At 35.4% G+C, this 25,136-nt stretch overlaps 1 protein-coding gene and 1 pseudogene across 1 annotated transcript; both read left to right on the top strand.

The window, feature by feature from the left end:
* The first annotated feature begins 13,921 nt into the window (after window positions 1-13,921).
* Window positions 13,922-16,886, top strand: LOC108201713 (cullin-3B-like; annotated as a pseudogene).
* Window positions 16,887-18,194: 1,308 nt separating this feature from the next.
* On the top strand, window positions 18,195-21,622 carry LOC108202001 (cullin-3B-like). The gene is made up of 2 exons (XM_064085506.1): window positions 18,195-18,343; window positions 19,924-21,622. Exons 1-2 carry the CDS (start codon window positions 18,195-18,197, stop codon window positions 21,620-21,622), a joined length of 1,848 nt encoding a protein of 615 aa, XP_063941576.1.
* Window positions 21,623-25,136: the final 3,514 nt, after the last annotated feature.

Genomic DNA, 25,136 nt, shown 5'->3' with positions numbered 1-25,136 from the left:
TGTGTGAGTGCATACATGAGCTCACTGTGAGCCAGATAGTCCTGAATGAGATGGAACTCGCTTGGAGCTTCATCGTTTGTCAGGATTGCAGCGTAGTTGTTTGTGACGAACTTGGCACCATTATATTCAAAGGCTTTGGTCGACATTTTCTGAAAAATCAAGAGAATAGTGAGGTGTAGATAAGGTGTTTGATGAAATGCGCACAAGAGTTTTTGAAACGATTATCAGAGAGAAAGAGAAGGATCAATTGTGTGAAATAATGAAAAATTTCAATTTCTGACAATATATATGTGTATACGCATGTTGGTGAGAGATAAACACTGTAGTGGGGCACGTGGCAAAGACTGAACGGTAAAAAAACTTGGTAGTGGAGAAGTAATAATGAGAGCGTGTGAATCTGAACAAACATGCACCATTTACCAATAAAACACAATTATTTACCGTGTTTTTCTCCACTCAGGAATTCAAATGGTTTTTCTACCGTTTGATAATAAAAACTAATATTATCTGACCAAAATATTTATTTTAACTCAGACTTCGATCAGAGACTGACCATTGACCAGAGTTTAAATAAATGACTTATAAATTGACAAATCAAAGAGTGTTCATAGAATTTTGTAATGATGAGAGATAAATATTCAAGATCTAAAAGACACTTGCTCCTCAGAGTTTGCAAATATTTATTGAACTCTAGTCAAAAATTACTCGAAGCCAAGAAAAATTGTTAATCACAGAAGTGGTGTGAGGTGTGTGTTAACATGAATATTCTAATGTTACAGAGATTGTCAAATTTCTCAATTAATATTAGAAAGAATCAGATTATAAGAAAATGTTTTAAGCATCTCATAAGCCGAGTTTCTCACAAATGGATCAGAGGATATTATTTCTTCCCTTTTGAACAACATTTGTCTTTTGAAAGGGAACTTCTCATGGTAAGTGAGTCATAACCTTTATCAGACTTTTGTTTGATCAGAGTATTTCTCCAGTAATCAGAGAATGTGAAAAGTCCCCAAAAAATTAACTTAATTTTTGATGCATTTGCTTAATACCAGCAGTGCACTTGGATCTTTCCTTTCACAAATTTTCTAAGATCTCAAAGGAGTACCTGATATAATTTCTTTTGTTCTTCTTTTCTTTTGATTTTCTTTTCTGAGAAGAAATATCTTGAGGATCCATAACTGAAATATATTAACTCTTAGCTCATAAGAGGAGAAAAGCAGATTCTTTTCTGAGTACATATCTAATACTTAAGAAGTAAGACAGTCTAGGTAACAAAATTAACTCATGTGTTGTGTGTTATGGATTTCCACAGCTGTAATATTACAAAATTCAGACTTTAGAGAGGCTTATGACTAAATTCAATTAAGTGCAACATATTCTTCACAGGAATATCTTTCATCATGAAAAATTCAAGTCATCAGAGTTTGTCGGGTCAGAGTTTAAATATCAGAGTTTATCAAATCAGAGTATAATCATCAGAGTCTTGATCAGAGAATAACAGATGCAGTTGTAGATCATGTTAACAATAACAAACATTAACAGATATAGTATTATGCAATGTATCAGAGTTTAGAGAGGACCAGAGATCATCCCTAATTCGTTTACAAGCCTTGTGAATGTTGCTTCAGCCAGAGGTTTGGTGAAGATATCTGCCAACTGCTGATCTGTTGGAACAAAGTGAAGCTCTACTGTTCCTTCCATCACATGTTCTCTGATAAAATGATACCTTATACTGATGTGCTTGGTCATGGAATGCTGTACTGGATTTCCTGTCATAGCAATAGCACTTTGGTTATCACAATAAATAGGAATTTGAGTCAGAGTTAACCCATAATCCAGTAGTTGATTCTTCATCCATAAAATCTGAGCACAGCAGCTTCCTGCAGCAATATACTCTGCTTCTGCAGTGGATGTGGAAATAGATTTTTGTTTCTTACTGAACCAAGAAACTAATCTTCCTCCTAGAAATTGACAGCTCCCACTTGTACTTTTTCTGTCTATTTTGCATCCTGCAAAATCTGCATCAGAGTAACCAATCAGTGTAAAGTCTGATTCTCTGGGATACCAGAGTCCCATCTCAACTGTTCCTTTGAGATATTTGAAAATCCTTTTGACTGCTACAAGATGTGGTTCTCTTGGATCTGCTTGAAATCTTGCACAAAGACAGGTTGCAAACATGATATCAGGTCTACTAGCAGTCAGATATAGAAGTGAACCTATCATACCTCTGTAGTTAGTAATTTCTACTGGTGATCCAGTATCTTTATCTAACTTAGTGGCAGTTGCCATTGGAGTGGTGGCAGCTGAGCTATCCTGCATGCCAAATTTCTTTAGCAAGTTCCTGGTATATTTAGACTGATTAATGAAAATACCCTCATCAGTCTGTTTGACTTGAAGTCCCAAAAAATAGCTCATCTCTCCCATCATGCTCATTTGATATCTGGACTGCATAAGCTTAGAGAATCTCTCACAGAGTTTAGGATTAGTAGACCCAAAAATAATATCATCTACATAGACTTGAACTAATAGCAGATCATTACCATGATTGAGATAAAATAGAGTTTTATCAATTGTACCTCTGTTGAAACCACTGTCCAAAAGAAATTGAGCCAGAGTTTCATACCATGCTCTTGGTGCTTGCTTTAGTCCATACAGTGCTTTATCCAATCTGTAGACATGATCTGGAAATTTTGTGTCCACAAACCCTGGAGGTTGTTCAACATATACCTCTTCCTCCAGCTCCCCATTGAGAAAAGCACTCTTTACATCCATCTGAAACACTTTGAATTTCTTGTGTGCTGCATAAGCCAAGAAAATTCTGATTGCTTCCAATCTGGCAACTGGGGCAAAGGTCTCATCATAGTCAATTCCTTCTTGTTGAGAATATCCCTTAGCTACCAGTCTGGCTTTAATTCTTGTAATTATACCATCACTGTCTGTTTTGTTCCTAAAAACCCACTTGGTACCAACAATTGATCTGTTCTTTGGTCTTGGTACAAGTGTCCAGACTTTATTTCTCTCAAATTCATTTAACTCCTCCTGCATTGCTGTTACCCAGTCTGCATCCTTTAAGGCTTCTTCCACTTTCTTTGGTTCTGTCTGAGATAAAAATGAATGAAATAAACACTCATTTGCTGTTGCAGTTCTGGTTTGTACTCCAGCATCTGGATCTCCAATAATCAGATCTGGTGTATGAGACTTTGTCCATTTTCTTTCATGTGGCAGTTGATTTCTGTAACTGGATCCTCCCCCATGATCCATGCCAGTATCATTTTGATTTTCTGATGCCTCTCCCCCATTATCCATGCTATCTCCATGAGCATTCTGAGTTTCTGATGCTCCCCCTGAAGATGTGTTCTCCTGATTCTCTGATGCAGAGTGATCAGAGTCTGAGGAGTCAGAATCAGAGTTTGTGTTTTCTGCCGAGTCTTCAACATTTTCATTCAGATTTTCATTTTGGAAGTGCTCCCCCTCAACATGTGCTTGAGGTTGGTGATTAGAAGTGACATGCTCTGATATTGTCTCAGAGTCAGAGTCAGAGTTTATGGAATCAGAGAATGCATCTTCATCTTCAAATCTCAGTTGCTCATGATCTTCAAAATCTTCCATTCCAGTGATTTTCTTATCATCAAAGGATACATGAATGGATTCCATGATTACCCTTGTTCTCAGATTGTAAACTCTGAAGGCTTTTGTTGATAAAGGATAACCAACAAAAATTCCTTCATCAGCTTTTAAATCAAATTTGGTTAGCTGTTCAGGATGATTTTTCAGAACAAAACATTTACATCCAAAAATATGGAAGTATTTGAGATTTGGTTTTCTGCCTTTAACCATTTCAAATGGAGTTTTCCCATGTTTGTTAATCAGAGTTGCATTCTGTGTGAAACAGGCAGACTGCACAGCTTCAGCCCAGAAGTAGGTTGGTAACTTTGCTTCCTCCAACATGGTTCTTGCAGCTTCAATCAGAGTTCTGTTCTTTCTTTCAACAACACCATTTTGTTGAGGTGTTCCAGGTGCTGAAAATTCTTGTTTAATGCCATTTTCTTTACAGAATTCCTCCATTTTAAAATTCTTGAACTCAGTGCCATTATCACTTCTGATGATCTTTACTGCATCTTTAGAGATTTTGTTCAACTGTTTGACATGCTCAATCAATAATGATGGTGTCTCATCCTTGCTGTGAAGAAAATATACCCATGTATATCTGGTAAATTCATCAACAATGACCAGAGTATATCTCTTCTTTGCAATGGACATTATATTCACTGGTCCAAAAAGATCAACATGCAGCAGATGATAAGGCTCAAGAATTGAGGACTCAGTTTTACTTTTGAAGGAAGACTTCCTCTGTTTTGCTTTCTGACAGGAGTCACAGAGTCCATCTGGAGTAAAAACTGATTTTGGAAGTCCTTTCACAAGATCTTTCTTCACAAGCTCATTTATATTGTTGAAGTTCAGATGAGATAATTTCTTGTGCCAGTTCCAGCTTTCTTCAATACTGGCTCTGCCAAGTAGACAGATTGCAGAGCTTTCAGAGTTTAAAGATAGCTTAGCTTCATAGATGTTGCCATGTCTGTATCCTTTCAGAACAACTTTTCCAGTTCTTTTACTAATGACCTCACAGTGTTCTTCCAAGAAATTGACATGATATCCTCTGTCACAGATTTGACTTATGCTCAGCAGATTGTGCTTAAGTCCTGAGACAAGAGCTACAGATTGAATGATGACATTTCCAAGATTGATGTTGCCATATCCCAAAGTTTTCCCTATGTTGCCATCTCCATAAGAAACATTTGGGCCAGCCTTCTCCACAAAGTCTGATAGCAGGGCTTTATTTCCTGTCATATGTCCAGAGCATCCACTGTCCAGAACTAGGATGTTTTTCCTGTTGCCCTGCAATCACATACATAACTAATGATTAGTTTTAAGGACCCAGACTTGCTTGGATCCTTTGTTCTTGTTAAGTTTGTTAACACTAGCAGCGGAAGATTTATCAGAGTTTATATCAGAGTTTGTGCTAATAGACTTTTTAACAGATGCTGAACTAGGAGAATCAATCTTTTTCCTCAAAGAAGGTTTTAATTCATAATAATCATAATATAAACTATGGTATTCCTTACAAGTGTAAATGGAATGCCATAAACTACCACAGTGAAAACAAGGATTCTCTGGTCTAAATCTAGTATTCCTAGTTTTAACTTCTGATTTTGGAGACATAGCATTTATGTCCTTATTTTTCCTGCAAAAAGAAGCAAGATGATTAGGATTACCACAATTATGACAAGTTTTCCTAGGAGCATTTGGAACAGGCATGTAATTGTTGCTTTTGTTTATTCCAACCTTTCCATTCCTATTTTTCCTAGGTTCCTTAATCCTGTTTTCTTTCTTAACCTCCTTGAGTTTATGCTTAAGCTGTTTCTGAGTCATTAAACCAATATTAACCTGTTTAGGAGTATCAGTTTTTGATTCTGCAACAAATCTTACTGGAACTACCTTTGGTTTTTCAATTTTAATGGTTTCTTGTTTATATGACTCAGCTTCATTTTTATCAGAGTAACCTAACCCTTTCTTCCAGTTTCCACTTTCTAAGATATTCTGAGTAGTCTTTCCTGAGTTAGTCCAAGTTCTGATTATCTCTTTTTCCTTAACAAGTTCTGATTCAAGAGAAGCATTTTTCTTTAAGAGTTCATTTTTGATAAAGATAGCATCATCCCTTTCCTTCTGAACTTCTAGCATCAGAACTAGTTCCTTTTCAAGATAATCATTCCTTTTTTTGACATTTAAGTTCTCAGATTTTAGTCTTTCATTTTCTAAAGTCTGATCTCTATAACTAACATGCAGAGTTTTAAGAAACAATCTTAACTCAGTTATATCTTCAGTATCAAAAGCAAGAGTGGAATGAGGTACCTTTGTTTCAACAGTCTCAGTGCTGTTGTCCATGTTTGCCATCAAGGCATAGTTGACTTCATCTTCTGATTCTGATGTGTCTGCCCAGCTTCCTTTCTTTGTGATAAAGGCCTGTTCCTTTTCTTTCTTAGCTTTCTTGCACTCAGTTGCAAAGTGACCTTTTTCTCCACAATTGAAGCAGGTGTACTTAGACTTATCAGATTTTCCAGATTTTTCTATTTTGCCTTCATTCTTTTTGAAGACCTTTTTGTCAGAGTTTCTGTCTTTGGTTGAGAACTTCTTCCCTTTGTTGAAGTTCTTGTAAGCCATCTTCTTGAAACTTTTTACCATGAGTGCTGCCAGCTGCATCATCTCAGTATCACTGTCATCAGAGTCTGAAGGCATATCAGAGTCTGAGTCAACATCAGAGTTTGATGACTTAGTATCAGACTTTTTGACATGAGCTTTTCCCTTGCTTTTCACAGTTGATTCTTCTTGAACTTTTAGGGCAACTGGTTTGGGTTTCCCACCATGTCGTTTGCTCCTTTGTTCCATTTCAAGTTCATGAGTTTTCAACCTTCCAAAAATTTCATCCAGAGACATCTCTTCAAGATCATGATTGTCTCTTATAGTGGTCACTTTCAAGTCCCACTTTTCAGGAAGAGCAAGCAGAAATTTGAGATTTGAATCTTCCAAATCATATTCTTTGTCCACAAGAGACAAGTCATTCAGCAGCTTGACAAACCTATCATAAAGATCAGTCAGTGATTCACCAGACTTTGAATCAAAGTGTTCATACTCTTGAGTAAGTATGGTTCTTCTGTTCTTTTTGATGGCTTTGGTACCTTGACATCTGACTTCCAAAGCATCCCATATCTCCTTTGCAGTTTTGCACCCAATTACTCTATTGGATATTGCATTGTCCAGAGCACTATGCAACAGATGCTTCACCTTTGCATCTTTACTGATAGATGAGATGTCTTCTGGAGTATAGTCCTTCTTCTCTTTAGGAATCATCTTCTGGGGTTCATCTCCCACTGCAACAGAGAGCTTTGTTGGCATGTGTGGACCATCATAAATTCTATCCAGATATTCTGGATCTGTAGATTCCAGAAACATGATCATTCTTACTTTCCAGACAGAATATTCCGATGCCCTGAGGACCGGAACCCTAAGAGACTCATATCTACTGTTTTGTGATTTCTCAGACATGATTGTGTGATTAAGATCTCACTGTAGGTATATCAACAGAGCTGGCTCTGATACCACTTGTTAGGCCGAATAAACTCACTATATATGTGATAATATAGTGAACACAATCCAAAAGAAACACAGATATAAGAGAATAATCCAATAAACTCTTATTCACAAATCTCAGTAGTTTACAAATAATCTCTTAGTGATTTATACTTTATCACTAAGAGCTGCTAGGTTACACGAATGATACTCAATCGATAACTCATCTAGAGTAAACCCTAAGCTGTGTTTATATACACAGTTACATGATATCTACTGATTGATTTATAATTATCTGCTTCCTAATATAATCTAATCAGTAGCTATCCTTCTGCTGTCCTGATCTGCACAATCTCTCTTGATCTTTATCTTCCTTACTTAGTCAGATATGCTCCTGAAAATCAGCCGCCTGTAAACTCTGATCATCGCTTAAACTCTGATCCAGCTGGCAGTCGTTAAACTCTGATTTCCAGCTAAACTCTGATATTTGCTTCTGCACACTAAACAAGTTAGATACCTGTGACATCATCAAATATGTAACATGTTACCTCAGCAAAACAAGCATGGGACATCTTGAAAGCTGAATTCGAGGGAAATGAGAAAACGACAAAAATAAGGCTTCAGAATTTGAGACGTGAATTCGAGAATCTCAAGATGAAAGATGGAGAGGTAATTAAGGATTACTCTTCTCGAATTATAAAGTTAGTGAATGAATTAAAATCAAATGGTGATAATATTACTGACCAAAGAGTTGTTGAAAAAATACTGGTTAGTTTGTCCGAGAAATTTGATACAATGGTGACTGTGATAGAAGAATCTAAGGATCTCACGCAGTTAACTATCTCGGAGTTGATAGCATCCTTACAAATCCACGAGGATAGGATGTCAAAAAGAAATGAAACATCGGGTGAAGGAGCTTTTCAGTCAAAACATAAAGCTTCATCATTCAAACAAAATAAAAGAGGAGGAGCACCTAGAAAGTGTATTCCTAGCAACTTCAAAGAATTTGAGAGAAAAGCCAAATTTTCTCCATGTTCGATTTGCAAGAAAACAAATCATGCTGAAAAGAATTGCTGGTACAAAGGAAAAACTCAATGCACTTATTGTAAGAAATTCAACCATACCGAGGATGAATGTAGAGTCAAAAATCAGCAAGCAAGTAGATCAGAGACAATGGAGGACGAGAATAAATTATTTTATGCATGTCAAAATTCAACAAATCAGAAGGATGCATGGCTTGTTGATAGTGGTTGTACTAATCATATGACCAAACACTCTCACATTTTCACCGAAATAGACTCCTCTATTATAGTACCGGTAAGAATGGGCAATGGAGAAATGGTGAAATCTGAAGGTAAAGGTACCATCACTATTCAAACAAAGAAAGGAGCAAAACACATTAAGGACGTTCTATACGTTCCTAATCTCGATCAGAATTTACTCAGTGTTCCTCAAATGATGCAGAATGGATATTCAATTCATTTCGAAGGAGACACATGTGATATTTATGATCCAGAAGGGAATAACATTGCTTGCATAAAAATGCTACAAAAATGTTTCCCTATTCAATGGCAATACAAGATACAAGAAAAGTCAATGCAGGCAAAAACAAATGAGTTAACATGGTTATGGCACAAGCGCTTTGGACATAGTAATCTACAAAGCTTGAAATTTCTTTCGAGCAAAAATATGGTCAAAGGTCTTCCTCTAATTTCAGAAACTATTGGTGTATGCGAAGGATGTCAGTTTGGGAAAATGTCTAGAAAATCTTTTCCTACTGGACAAGCATGGAGAGCATCAAAGAAATTAGAATTGGTACATACAGATGTCTGCGGACCTATGAGGACTTCCTCACTTGATAATAGCAAGTATTTTATACTGTTCATTGACGACTACTCTAGAATGACTTGGGTATACTTCCTGAAAGAAAAGTCGGAAGTATTTAATATCTTTAATAAATTTAAGAGCCATGTTGAGAAGGAGAGTGGTTGTAAAATCAAGTGCCTAAGGAGCGATAACGGGACAGAGTATACCTCATCAAAATTTAAAGCATTTTGTGAAGTGGAAGGTATACATCGACAAATGACCGTTCCGTATACACCTCAACAAAATGGTGTAAGTGAGAGAAAAAATAGAACCGTGATGGAGATGGCAAGATCAATGTTGAAAGATAAAAATTTGCCAAATAAGTTTTGGGCAGAAGCCGTCTACACAGCCGTATATCTTCAGAATCGTCTACCTACAAAGGCAGTTAATAAAAGAACACCTCTTAAAGCATGGTCTGGGCATAGACCATCTGTTAGTCACTTGAGAATATTTGGATGTATATGTTACATCTATGTACCAAGTGAAAAGCGTCATAAACTAGAAGGTAAAGCTGAAAAAGGAATATTTCTTGGCTACAGTTCACAGTCCAAGGGATATCGGGTTTACAACCCACAAAATAATAAAGTTCAAGTCAGCAGAGATGTTGTATTTGACGAAGATGCTTCTTGGGATTGGGAGCATGATGATATCAAGGAAAGATATGTTGTGACTCAACCAATTAATACAGAACCTACACATGAAATAGTTGGTCAACATGAACAACATTTTCAGGAGGAGTCTGAGAGTACTTCAGATGATCCAGACTCACCAAGGTATGAATATGATAGTTTTTCTGATTCACCACCAACAAAAACTCGAAGACTATCAGATATATATGAAAATACAGACAGAATACCTGATCTAAATCCCGAGCAAGTTCAGTTTTGTTACTTTGTCTCGGATGAGCCAAATAATTATGAGCGTGCAGCTCAGCACAAAGAATGGAGAGATGCAATGAAGGAGGAAATCTCCATGATTGAAAAGAACCATACATGGGTTTTAGTAGATAAACCACCACACAAGGATACTATTGGCGTAAAGTGGGTATACAAAACCAAGCAACATCCAGATGGTTCAATACAAAAATACAAAGCAAGGCTAGTAGCGAAAGGCTACTCACAACAGTTTGGAGTAGATTATAATGAAACTTTTGCGCCTGTTTCCAGACAGGACACAATTAGAGCAATACTTGCTCTCGCAGCCCAGCGTAAATGGAACATTTACCAGCTTGATGTGAAATCGGCATTTCTAAATGGATTCCTGGAAGAAGAAATTTATATTGAGCAACCACCAGGATTCATAATAAAAGGAAAGGAAGACAAAGTCTTAAGATTAAAAAAGGCTTTGTACGGACTTAAACAAGCTCCACGGGCATGGTATAGTCGGATTGATAAATATTTTCATCAACAAGGATTTAAGAAAAGTCCAAATGAAGCTACCTTATACATCAAAGTGGAAGGACCTGATATATTAATTCTTTCTCTTTATGTTGATGATCTTATTGTCACAGGAAGTAATCTTTCAATGATTACAAAATTTAAGCAACAAATGATGAAAATGTTTGAGATGACGGACCTGGGGCTGATGAACTATTTTCTAGGAATGGAGATTGATCAATCTAAAGAAGGAATCTTCATTTGTCAAGAAAGATATGCAAGAAACATCTTAAAGAAGTTCAACATGGAATGGTGTAAACCAATCTCAACTCCACTTGCTCAAAATGAAAAATTGAGTAAGGATGATGATTCAGGGGAAGCTGACTCCACACGTTATAGAAGTATAATAGGCAGTTTATTGTACTTAACTGCTACTAGGCCAGATTTGATGTATGCCACAAGTGTTCTCTCCAGATTTATGCAGAAACCAACACAAGCTCACATGAAAGGAGTAAAGAGAGTCCTTCGCTATGTGAAAGGAACCACAAATTACGGGATATGGTTCAACTCTACTGAAAATCCTGAACTGATTGGATATTCAGACAGTGATTGGGCTGGATCAATAGATGATATGAAAAGCACTTCAGGTTATGTGTTTTCACTCGGAAATGGTGTCTTTTCTTGGTTAAGTCAAAAACAAAATACAGTTGCACAATCAACAGCTGAAGCAGAATATATAGCAGCATGTGCAGCAGTTAACCAAGCAATTTGGCTTAGAAGGATACTCTCAGAATTGGGTGAGAAACAAAAATCAGCAACTAAAATATACTGTGATAGCACATCAGCAATTGCTATTGCAAAGAATCCGGTTCAACATCGCAAGACCAAACATATTAAAATAAAGTACCACTTTGTGAGAGAAGCTGAAAATAGAGGAAAAATCAGTCTAGTTCACTGCAACACTGAAGAGCAACTGGCTGATATTTTCACTAAAGCACTTCCAAAACCAAAGTTCGAAATTCTCAGGAATAAGCTCTGCATACAAAGGAAGTTCTTCAAGGAGGAGTATTGAATAATGAAGAACATCCATATTTTTAGTAAATTTAATATTAAATAAAAACCACTAATTTATATATGGTTTAAAAAGATTATTTGTTAACTACCATTAGATAGTAATGATGTATAATTTATTTTCTAATTTTGTATGTCATCCTGTAAGTATAAATAGGTTCATACAAATTGTTGTAATTAAGTTGAAGAGATATATATTTTTACATATATTTTATACTCTTTTATCTTCTCAGCACTATTAGCAATTAACTCAAATACCCAACAAAAGCAGGCCACAAAATTTGTTGCAGAAGTCATGAAGCATCTGCAGTCCCGATTCCAGGTGAACCTTTATTGATGGAGACAAGAACTAGGCAATTTGATTGAGCTGTGAGTACTTGGATGGGGACGACACAGCAAGAAACTTAAACCGATCTTGCCTTATATACAACTTTAGGATGACACTAGATTTTTTTCAAGTCACCTTGTCTATTGTTGGAGTATTGTACACCAATTTTATTTCACATTTAACATAAATAAATTTTTGAATCTTTGCAACTTGCAAGCCGTAAAGGATTAATTTTCTGTGCTTATTCGGGTGTTTGAGCCATTTCTCTGATCAACTCAATCTTAGCTACATGGCATAATTACAGGCAATATGTTTAACAGAAGGAAGCTTGTCTGAGGGAAGTATGGTTTTCATTGTATCACAGGCTTAGTAATAGTGATTCTGCAGTCCTTCATTAAGCTTGCTGCAGATCAGTCTTGTATACAGACCAATCCTGATGGTTAAGGTCAACACTATAAATAAATTAGACAAACAAAACAAGCACATTCGAAAATTTGAACATTTCTTGTAACAATTACTTGGAGTTCTTACAAAATGAGATCAAACTTGTAATGTGGAACTGCAGGGCCGTTCCATATCATATGAGGGCCTAGGGGCGAAAATAAAATTTTAGGCCCTCCCAGAAAAAATTCTTTTAAAACATCTGTGATACTGTAAATTCAAATTTAACTAAATATGTTAGTACATGAATTATACTCATGAAATCAAGGTAAGAAACGTACATTGTAGCCTTTCAATTTTTGAATGTTGAGAAGTGGATTAGCCGAAGATGTTATTGGCCTAATTTTGTGAAATTTGAAAAGCAATATAGTACAATGACACGCAGAATTGTGAGTAGTTGACAAAACCTATATTGAACCAGAATATATACTATAAATAATTAAATTTTGGGCTCTCTAAAAATATGGGCCCTCGGTGGTCGCCCTCTCGCCCTCCGTGGAAGTCACAAATGAGAAATAGGAAGAAATTGAATAGAATGCATCTTATTAACAATAATGCTAGATTGCTGGTTATTTAATTCTCTTTGATCCTAACATATTTAATGCCATTATAGGTTGTTATTACAATTTAAATATTTAATCATAAATTAAAAATTGAAGATAATCTTAAAGTAAAGGAGCTAGCAAAATAAACCATAAATAACGCAGATTTGTTGCAACTCCTTATTAATAATTATGAAGATGATTAAGTACATAAAATCTTTTGATATGTATCTTTTTATTTAGTTATTAGTCGTTTGATTTCTTTTGTTATTTTGTTGCGCTTCTCATTTATTATTTTAATAATTTTAATTAGTTTAAATAATTTTCGACTACCATGACACAGTCGATCAGAGTTATATTGTCAAGATTTTATTTTCCTTTTATTCTAGTTATATTATTTTATAAAACTGTTATACCGTGAACTTTCATGATATATGCTTGTTACTTGTGAAATGAATTTAATAATATTTAAAGATTAATAACTATGTACAGTAAATATAAAATAACAAAATAAATTATTCATCTTAAACTGTTTATGTATAATGAAAATATGACAGAAAAAATTATAAATAAAAAAATTAAAATATATTTAAATAAAATGAGAACCATGCACAGAAAGATGACCGACATCATAATTAATACTATGTAACTTTATACTTGGATAGACACATCACTCTTTAGAAAAACAGTAACTGATTTTGTAATTTTCTGTAGTTAGCATGCATTAGTCATTACTTCTTTAGTGAGTATGTCATCTTTTTTGAAATCTATAAATAACTAATTTTGTAATTTTGTGTAGGTAGCATTACTCCTAAAATGAATATGTACTCAACTAAATTAAAAGGATTTCTGAGTTCATTCTCTCTAACTTAAAAGATTTCAAAGCAAGGTGCAATCTTCTAAGTACTAATTTACCTTGAAAAGAGGTAGCCCAGGTTGGTGATTTCCTCAAGTACAATCTGTTTTAAGAAAATTCTGATCATTTTTTCAATTCTTGTTCTTTCTTAGACTTATTAATTTTGTACTGTATGATTGTGTTGTGTCTGTATTCTACTTGTAGAAAAGTGTTTATGTTAAAGTCAGTTCACTTCTAATCAATTTTGTACTACATGATTGTGCTGATCGAGTTCATTTTCCGAGTACATCAGTAGATTGAGTTAAGAGTTGAAGAGATGGATAATAATCAGAAGGAACAAAAATTCAAGAGGCGCAAGGTTGTTGATGCCAAGTATGCTGAGAAGATTTGGAAGAAATTAGAGCATGCTATCAGTGAAATCTACAATTACAATGCTTTTCGTCTTAGCTACGAGGAACTCTATAGGTAAGGCTCAATCTTTCACTTATTTACTCTCATACATTGATTTTCAGTTGCACCAGTGAATTGTTTGCTACTGCATTTCTCTTGTTTATGTTTGTCAAAGTTGCTTGCATCTTGTTGATTGTTATTCCCTCTGATACATGTAACAGGATCTTAAAGTGTATTTTGCTACTAGTCTTGAAACATCTGTAAACATTTATCATATCAGGGACTTCCCATTAATTCCACCAGTCCGCAGATATATAAAAATGAGATAATTTTAAATTAGATATTGAAGAATCACCCTATTGGAAAATTATGTGATAGACACATGGAGTTTTGATTTGGGAAATTGTTTCTTGCGGTAATACTTTTAAACTAATGTTATCCATTGTCACACTTTAATCATAAACAATTGAATTTGATACAAAATCGATTCTTAAATGGTATATGTCATATAGAAAAAAGAAATCGGGCCATGATACTTTTAAGCTAATGTTACCCATTATCACATGTGGACAATTATAACGTTGTTCTATTATTACAATACACGATTGAAGAATTGATACAGAATTCTTAAATGATATATTTCATAACAAAAAAGGAAATCGGGCTGAGGTTAAATATATAGCAATTTGCATCTAGAAATATAACAATAACCTTGCATATTAATTCCCAACTCAAGCTCCCTCTCTTTGTTTAACTAGGGTTTTTCGCTGAGCTTTTGATCTACTTGACACACACTAGCTCTTACCATCAAATATTTTGCTTGTAAGATTTCATTAAAATTGCCTTTGTAGCTGCATCATTTACCTTTCTGCTTGTAAGATTTCATTAAAATTGCCTTTGTAGCTGCATCATTTACCTTTCTGCTCGTAAGATTTCATTCAAATTGCATTTGTAGTTGCACCATTTACCTTTCTGCTCACAATATTTCATTAAAATTGCATTTATAACTGCATCATTTACCTTTCTGCTCGTAAAATTTCATTAAAATTGTGTATGTTAGAATCTGCAAAGATTTATTGTGATATCTGGATACTGCTCGAAGTTTACAGACTCATATATGCAATGCCTTGTGACTGCAAAGTCTGCAAGATGATGTTTCTTATATGTTTTCTTCATTGTCTTAGAGATGCATATGAAATGGTATTGCACAACTTTGGCGAGATGCTGTATACAGGGGTAGAGTCCACTATGACTGACCACCTAAAAGAGATTTCAAAAGGTTTAGAAGAGGCCAAAGATGAGTTGTTTCTGGAGGAAGTCCACAGAAATTGGGTTGATCATAAGAAAGCTTTGCAGATGATCCATGACATTCTGAGTTACATGGACAGGACTTATATTCCAGATAGCCATAAAACCCCTGTACTTAAGCTTGGCATGGATCTTTGGAGGGACGTCGTTTTACTGTCCCCTAAAATTAAGACCAGGCTTTTGGATACGCCAGGCTTAGTGAATATGCTTATGGGTGACAAGCTTGAGGACCTGAGAAAAATGTACAATTTGTTTTGCGGGGTTCCAGATGGTCTTTCAATGATGGAGGCTGTGATGGCTTCTCACCTCAGAGAAACCGGTGAACAGCTTGTTACTGATATGGAAAGGGCAAGAAATCCTGTAAAGTTTGTTAAGTTCCTCTTGGATGTCAAGGAGAAATATGATAATATAATATATCTGGCATTTAGCGATGATAAGACATTTCAAAATGCTTTTGATTCGTCGTTTGAAAGCATCTTTAATCTGAATCCTCACTCTGCTGAATTCGTCTCATTGTTTCTGGATCATACACTGAGGAAAGGTCTGAAGGCAGTCAGTGAGGAGAATGTTGAGGCTGCCCTTAACAAGATAGTGATGCTCCTCCGTTACTTAAAGGAGAAAGATGTTTTTGAGAAATACTATAAGCAACACTTAGCTCAACGGCTGTTATCAAGGAATATATGTTTCTGAAAATGCTGAGAGAAGTCTGATTCTTATGCTAAAGGCTGAATTTGGATATCAGTTCACCTTAAAATTAGAAAGAATGCTCGCGGATATGGTAACTTCTCAAGAAACAATGCAGGGGTTCTATTGGGCCCATGATGCTGAGCTGGTAAACACTAAACAGTCCTACATTGGTTGTCCAAGTTATGACGACAGGGTCATGGCCTCCCCAGCCCACTGTCACTTGCAACCTGCCAGCCGAAATTTCAGCTCTCTGTGAGAAGTTCCGCTCTTATTACCTAGGAATTCATGCAGGCCGTAGATTGTCTTGGCAAACAAACATGGGCACAGCTGTCTTGAAGGCAATCTTTGGGAAGGGGCAAGAGCATCAGTTGACTGTATCCACTTATCAGATGTGTGTCCTCATGATGTTCAATAATGCTGATCAGTATAGCTATAGAGAGATCGAGGAGGCTACAGAGATCTCTCCATCAGACTTAAAGAGGAGCCTGCACTCCTTGGCTTGTGTCGAGGGAAAGAATGTACTGAATAAAGATCCGGACACCAAGGATGTCAGTGAGGGGGACTTATTTTCCGTGAATGAAAATTTCACTGGCAAAAGGTACAAACTAACTATAAGAACTGCTTCTGCTCAAAAGGATTCTGATTCTGAAAAACTAGAGATAAGGCAGAGGGTGGAGAAAAACCGAAAGCATCATATTGATGCTGCAATAGTACGGATAATGAAATCAAGGCTAGTGCTGGATCATACTGATATCATTGTGGAGGTCACAAAGCATCTGCAGTCAAGATTTCTGCCGGACCCTATAGTGATTGGAAAAAGAATTGAAGATTTGATTGAGCGTGAATATTTGGAGAGGGATGGCACTCGAAGAAACTTGTACCGATATCTTGCCTGACTCTGCAACTTCAGGCTATTACCAGATATCTTCAGCTCATCTTTATTTTCTGTTGGAGTATAGTACTCTGAATAATTTTCCTTTTAAAGCATAAATTTGTCTCTCTTTTTTTGAATATTTGCGATCTGTAAAGGATAAATGCTTGCTTATTCGGGATTCTGAGCCATATTCTCTGATCAACTCTCTTATAGCTACAATGGTGTAAAATTTCCATCGACTGGTTAACACCTGATATATGGTTTTCTTCAACAGAAGTAAGGCTTGTCTGTGAAAAACCAGCAAGCAGATTGTTACTAATTCTCCATGTGAGATTTAACTGAAGAGTGGAAGAAATAAATGCACTTGAAATTAGAATGCTAACTATTTAATTCCCTCCAATCCTGACATAATGCACTAATCATTTACTATTTAATAACTCTAATTAGTTTAAATAATTTTCGACTGGCGTGACAAAATTGATTAAAGTTATATTTCCAAGGTTTTATTTTCTTTTTATTGTAGTTATATTATTTTATAAAAATGTTGCACCATGATTTTTTTTATATGTGCTTGTTATTTGCGAAATGAATTTAATAATATTTAAAGATTAATAACTATGTTCAATAAATATAAGTATAACAAATAATATTCATCTCAACAGTTTATGTATAATGAAAATATGACAAAAAAAAATATAAATACACTTTACTATGTTTTAGAAGTGCAGTATTGCAAGTGCAGATACACAAAATGCACTTTACTCTTAAATAAAATGATAAACATGTACCACAAAAATGACCCGATAGCATAATTAATACTAGGTAACTTTATACTTCACTGGACACATCATTCTCTTAAAAAACTGTAACTGATTTTGTAATTTTGTGTAGTTAGCATGCATTACTCATTACTCCTTAAGTGAGTATATCATTCTCGTAGAAATCCATAAGTAACTGATTTTGTAATTTTGTGTAGGTAGCATTACTTCTAAAGTGAATATGTACCGGAGTCTCAACTAAATTAAAAGAATCCCTGAATTCATTCTCTCCTGCTTCAAAGATTTCAAAGCAAGGTGCAATCTTTTAAGTACTAGTCATTTACCTTTAAAAAAACTGCTGATCATTTCTTTAATTCTTGTTCTTTCTTAGACTTATAATTACATGCATAACAATTTTGTACTGTATGATTGTTGTGTCTGATTCTACTTGATAAAAAAGTGTATATGTTAATGTCAGTTCACTTCTGATCAATTTTGTACTACATGATTGTGCTGATTTAGTTCATTTTTTGTGAATGATACAGTAGTAGATTGAGCCAAGAGCTGGAGAGATGGATGATAATCAGAAGGAACAGAATTTTAAGAGGCGCAAGGTTGTTGATGCCAAGTATGCCGAGAAGATTTGGAAGAAATTGGAGCATGCTATCAATGAAATTTACAATCACAATGGTAGGCTTCTTAGTTACCATGAGCTCCAGAGGTAAGCCTCAATCTTTCACTTATTTATTCTCTTAATTAAATTGATTTTCAGTTGCACCAGTGAATTGTTTGCTGCTGCATTTTATGTGGAATTTTTGTTTTGTTTTGTTTTTCGTGTTGATTGGTATTCCCTCTGATACATGTAACAGAATCCAATTAATTCCATCAGTCTGCAGATATATAAATGATTTTTAGACCATTTTAGATTAAATATTAAAGGAGCACCCTATTGGAAAATTATGTTATAGTTACAGGGACTTTTGATTTGGGAAATTGTTTATCGCGCTGATACTTTGGCTTATGTTACCCATTGTCACACGTGGACAATTATAACGTTGTTCTATACTATTATTACTATACACAATTGAATTCGATACAGAATTCTTAAATGGTATGTGTCATAACGAAAGATGAAACCGGGCTGAGGTTAAATATATAGCAATGTGCACTTAAGAGACGCATTTTAGAAATATAACAATAACCTTGCATATTAATTCCCAACTCAAGCTCCCTCTCTTTGTTCAACTAGGTTTTTTCGCTGAGCTTTTGATCTAATTGACACGCACCGGCTCTTATAGTCAAGTTTTTTGCATTGCTGAAGATATTATTTCCCTGAAATTAGATTTGTTTTGTTGTTATAGCTTTGACAGTTAAGGTATATATACTTGATACAAGGGAAAACTGTGAAAGGTAATTATAGTAAAATGGCGTGCTTTGGGCAACTTACCGAGTATTCTAAATTTATATTTCAGTTATTATGCTCTTAGAGATGATATTAGATACTTTATAATGTTGATAAGTACTATTCTTTACACTTACGGGGGTGTATTCGATTGGGATTTTAATGCATTGTTTTTAGTCTATGGATTTTAATGGATTGTATGGGATTTTGATTTTGTGCGGATTCTTGATGAAATGTCGCAGAGTTGATAGGATTTAGGTACAATGCTTCAAAATCCCATTGAATTTGGTGGGATTTCAAAAAACTTAAAATACACTGAAGAATGCCACAAAATCCATCATTTTATGAAATGAAAAAAAATCCGTCAGCATTTGAATACCATCAGATTTTAATGGATTTTAAACAATCCCAATTGAATACCATCGGATTTTAAAGCATAATTTAAAATCCCAATTGAATACCACCAGATTTTGTAGCATAATTTAAAATCCCAATTGAATACCTCAAGATTTTAATGGATTTCAAACAATCTCAATCGAATACCCTCGGATTTGATGAATGCAAAAAAATGCTTTAAAATCCCAATCCAATACACCCCTCTTAATATAATAATTTTATGATAGTACCATATGATTGAGTAAAATATTATCTAGATTTCGAAAAAGACAAGTTGCATAATTTACCTTTCTGCTTGTAAGATTTCTTTAAAATTGCATTTGTAGATGCATCATTTACCTTTCTGCTTGAAAGATTTCATTAAAATTGTGTATGTTAGAATCTGCAAAGATTTATTGTGATATCTGGATACTGCTCGAAGTTTACAGACTCATATATGCAATAACTTGTGACTGCAAAGTCTGTAAGATGATGTTTCTAATATGTTTTCTTCATTGTCTTAGAGATGCATATGATATGGTATTGCACAACTTTGGCGAGATGCTGTATACAGGGGTAGAGTCCACTATGACTAACCGCCTAAGGGAGATTTCAAAACGTTTAGCAGAGGCCGAAGGTGATTTGTTTCTGGAGGAAGTCTTCAAAAATTGGGTTAAGAATAGGACAGTGTTGCTGATGATCCATGACATTCTGAGGTACATGGACAGGACTTATATTCCACATAACCATAAAACCCCTGTACGTGAGCTTGGCATGCACCTTTGGAGGGACATTGTTTTACAGTCCCCTAAAATTAAGACCAGGCTTTTGGATACGCCGGGCTTAGTGAATATGCTTATGGATGACAAGATTGAGGACCTGAGAAGAATGTATAATTTGTTTCACGGGGTTCCTGATGGTCTTTCAACGATGAAGGCTGTGATGACTTCTCACCTCAGAGAAACCGGTGAACAGCTTGTTGCTGATACGGAAAGGGCAAGAAATCCTGTGAGATTTGTTAAGTTCCTCTTGGATGTCAAGGAGAAATATGATAAAATAATATATCTGGCATTTTGTGATGATAAGACATTTCAAAATGCTTTTGATTCGTCGTTTGAAAGCATCTTTAATCTGAATCCTCGCTCTTCTGAATTCATCTCATTATTTCTGGATTATACATTGAGGAAAGGTCTGAAGGTAGTCAGTGAGGAGAATGTTGAGGCTGCTCTTAACAAGATAGTGGTGCTCCTCCGTTTCTTAAAGGAGAAAGATGTTTTTGAGAAATACTATAAGCAACACTTAGCTCAACGGCTGTTGTCAGCAAAAACTGTTTCTTACAATGCTGAGAGAAGTCTGATTGTTATGCTAAAGACTGAATTTGGATATCAGTTCACTTTAAAAGCAGAAAGAATGCTCGCGGACATGATAACCTCTCAAGAAACAATGCTGGGGTTCTATTGGGCCCATGATGCTGAGCTGGTAGACAGCCCTACATTTATAGTCCAAGTTCTGACGACAGGGTCATGGCCTCCCCAGCCCACTGTCACTTGCAACCTGCCAGCTGAAATGTCAGCTCTCTGTGAGAAGTTCCGCTATTATTATCTAGAAATTCATGCAGGCCGTAGATTGTCTTGGCAAACTAACATGGGCACAGCTGTCTTGAAGGCAATCTTTGGGAAGGGACAAGAGCATCAGTTGACCGTATCTACTTATCAGATGTGTGTCCTCATGATGTTCATTAATGCTGATCAGTATAGCTATAGAGAGATCCAGGAGGCTACAGAGATCCCTCCATCAGACTTGAAGAGGAGCCTGCACTCCTTGGCTTGTGTCGAGGGAAAGAATGTACTGAAAAAAGATCCGGAGACCAAGGATGTCAGTGAGGGGGATTTATTTTCCGTGAATGAAAATTTCATTGGCAAAAGTTACAAACTAACTATAAGAACTGTTTCAGCTGAAAAGGAATCTGATCCTAAGAAAGTAGAGATAAGGCAGAGAGTGGAGAATAACCGAAATCATCATATTGATGCTGCAATAGTACGAATAATGAAATCAAGGCGAGTGTTGGATCATACTGATATCATCGCGGAGGTCACAGAGCATCTGCAGCCAAGATTCCTGGCAGACCCTATAGTGATTGGAAGAAGAATTGAGAGTTTGATTGAGCGTGAATATTTGGAAAGGGATGGCACTCAAAGAAACTTGTACCGATATCTTGCCTGAGTCTGCAACTTTAGGATATTACCAGATATCTTGAACTCATCTTTATTTACTGTTGGAGTATAGTACTCTGAATATATTTCCTTTTAAACCATAAATTTGTCTTTTTTTGAATGTTTGCGATCTGTAAAGGATAAATGCTTGCTTATTCGGGATTCTGAGCCTTATTCTTTAGTCAAATCTCTTATAGCTACATTTCTTGTTAGTATTTCTTGAAGTTCTTGTGAAATGAGATGAAACTAATATTGTGCAAGCCACAAATGAGATATCGGAGGAAATTAAACAGAATGCATCTTATAAACAAAGATGCTGGCTATTTAATTCCCTGCGATTCTCACATAGGGCAATACACAGTAGAATCAAGGAGATGTGCGGTGAAGAGGAGTTTTAATGAACGCGGAGAGAAGTGAAAGCCACAGGTAAGATATTAGAGGAAACTAAACATAAAGTGTAATCAAACAACAATGCTGCATGTTTAGTTCCCTCTAATCCTCACTTAAGACTTTACAATGCAAGAGATTTTTCATATGGCTTTGTGTTGAGCAGGTATGTTTCTCTATATATAGACAACTCAGAACTGATAGCTCCATGGCTCATGCATTTTGCCTGGGTAACTAATACTAACAGTACACTCTTCTGTCTTGACCAACATACACTTGTTTTGCTGTAAGGCTTGAATACTTTTTGCAGGGTTGAAAAGTTGGAACAAAATTGATGGTACGTTGAGGCCCTCAGGTCTCATGAGATCTCCTTATATTTGGTCTTGTTGAAATAACCCCGTTTAAATGTGAAATGCTAGAGACGCCAAAATGATTCGTGAATGTTTGAAAATGAAATTATGTATGAAAATGAAATTTGGTGCTTAGCATGAAAATGTTAGAGTCTAATATGAATCAAACTGTTGCCAGTAGATTCTTTTCGAAATGAATACGTTGATTTTTGTTAATGTCAAAATATTTATATAGCCACGTAGATTTTATTCATTTCTTTTTCTGAAAAAGTGGATCTATCTTTTTTGGTGAACCAGATATCATTACAGGATCTTTTATGGTGAACCTGATATCATTACAGGAAAATGTCAGGGACCTCAAATTGATTCCAGAAAAAAAAAATTGCAAAAGACATTGTCGGTTACGAAGATAATAAATGAGACTGACCTCCTTCACATCAACCACGCCAATTAATATCTTCCATTTTACCCGCGAATGATAATAGAAATAGCGTATATTCTCCGCCACATCATTCATGAACCTTTTATAATACCCAATTCAGATACCTAGCACTTCTCTTAATATTCAAAAATCCAAAAGATTCAATTTTTCCAGATTAATTACAAAATCAAGTGAGGCACCTATTTAAGTTGAGTATGTGCTAATAGCCTGGAGTAAATTCAAAGGGTTCTTGAATTCACTTCTCTGCAACTCAAAAACTTTTAAAGAAAGGTGCAGTCTTTCACTAATTCACCTTTAAAGAAGCTAGCCCGGATTAGCCTTTTTCTTAATTACAATGTTATTAACATTTTTCTGCTGATCATTTCTTTCATTCTTGTTCTTTCTTGACTTATTTACATGCATATTAGTATTATTTGTATCAGTTCACTTTTTTTTCCTTCTAACAATTTTGTACTGTATGATTGTGTTGTGTCTGAATTTCACTAAATAATTAGGTGCAACTGGAGATCGAAAAAAATACAAACGGTGAAAGCACTCTGCTGGGCCTATCCAATTGTAAACTCACTCCGGGATGGTTGTTTATGTTTATCTTCCAATGCCTATCAAGATCTTTTAGCTGAATTCTAAAATCTTCTTGCACTTGGGATAACATGATGAATTGATTATGGAATACATGTTGAAAAAGAAATTTAATAAAAAAATGATTATAAAATCCACTTTATGAGCTAGTATTGTCCAGTTTAATCTCTTTTTTCATATTACTAAGGAGGATGTTTCTAATATGTTTTCTTTAAAGTTTCAGAAATGCATATAATATGGTATTGCACAACTTTGGCAAGATTAATCAACTATGAAGTGGCACAAACCAAAAAAATGACTTCTTGATCAGATGATATCGTCTCAGTCCGATTACAGGAGTCAAATATTATAAAACACAAAAAGGAATTAAGATGTCGTAAGAGTTAGGACACGCAGCCTACAGGGATTATTTTGAGCTATCTTTTCTTGATGAGTTTTACAAGATTTAGTTTTGGAAGCTTAATGAACACTGTGATTGTCAGGCCTACTTGAAGAAAACTGATACGTCGAAGTGAAGAAATAAAAAAGAGTTCGGAACTACCTCAATGTACAAATGACAATATATATTAAGATCTTGCCCATTGTCACTTGCAACCTGCCATCTGAAATGTCAGCTCTGTGTGAGAAGTTCCGCTCTTATTTTCTAGGAGAACACACAGATTCTTGTCTTGGCTTAACTAACATGTGCACTTTGGACTTAAAATGCAACCTTTGGGAAGTCACAGAAAAAAAAAAAACTGAATTTATCTACATATTAGATGTGTGTCCTCATGATCATCATTGGTGCTGATCAGTACAGATGTAAAGGGATCAAGCAGGCTACAGATATCCTTCCATCGCGTTAAAGCAGGCTACAAAATTTATTGCAAAAGTCATGAAGCATCTGCAGTACAGATTTCAATTGAACCCTTATTGGTGGAGACACGAATAAGGTATATACAAGGATGACACTAGATTTTTTCAAGTCACCTTGTTTAAGGTTGGAGTATTGTACACCAATTTTATTTCACATTTAAACATAAATATATTTTTGAATCTTTGCAACTTGCAAGCGGTAAAGAATTAGTTTTCTATGCTTATTCGGGTGTTTGAGCCATTTTTCTGATCAACTCAATTTTAGCTACATGGCATAATTACAGGCAATATGTTTAACAGAAGGAAGCTTGTCTGAGGGAAGTATGGTTTTCATTGTATCACAGGCTTAGTAATAGTGATTGTGCAGTCCTTCATTAAGCTTGCTGCTGATCAGTCTTGTATACAGACCAATCCTGATGGTTAAAGGTCAACACTATAAATAAATTAGACAAACAAAACAAGCACATTCGAAGATTTGAACATTTCTTGTAACAATATTTACTTGGAGTTCTTACAAAATGAGGTCAAACTTGTAATGTGGAAGTCACAAATGAGAAATAGGAGGAAATTGAACAGAATGCATCTTATAAACAATAATGCTAGATTGCTAGTAGGAGGAAATTGATCGTATATTGCGATTTTGGTTGTCGTTATTTTAACGATTATGTCATTTTAGATTACTTTGTTTTGGTGCCTAGCATAATCTTTCATGCTTGTTTCTTTTTTTCTTCCTCCTTTTTTCCTCTCCACCTTATTTTTTTTCCTTTCCGCGGATTTTTATCCTTCATCTGGGTTTTCTTCTCGGTCATTAAAGTTTTATTGGCTAAATTTTCGGGGCCATCTCTGCATGACCTTCGGTTAGTTGATAGACTTTTTTGAATGAAAGTTCTCCTTTCTTCTTAGTTCTGCGG

The sequence above is a fragment of the Daucus carota genome, chromosome 9 (genome assembly GCF_001625215.2).
Source record: "Daucus carota subsp. sativus chromosome 9, DH1 v3.0, whole genome shotgun sequence".
NCBI lineage: Eukaryota > Viridiplantae > Streptophyta > Magnoliopsida > Apiales > Apiaceae > Daucus > Daucus carota.
The sequence above is the reverse complement of the archived record's forward strand: the minus strand, read 5'-3'. Positions and strand labels throughout refer to the sequence as shown.

Coding starts and splice junctions, on each gene's coding strand:
- LOC108202001 (XM_064085506.1), top strand. CDS start 18,195: ATGGATGATAATCAGAAGGAACAGAATTTTAAGAGGCGCAAGGTTGTT. Junction 18,344..19,923: donor AGTTACCATGAGCTCCAGAG/GTAAGCCTCAAT, acceptor TCATTGTCTTAG/AGATGCATATGATATGGTAT.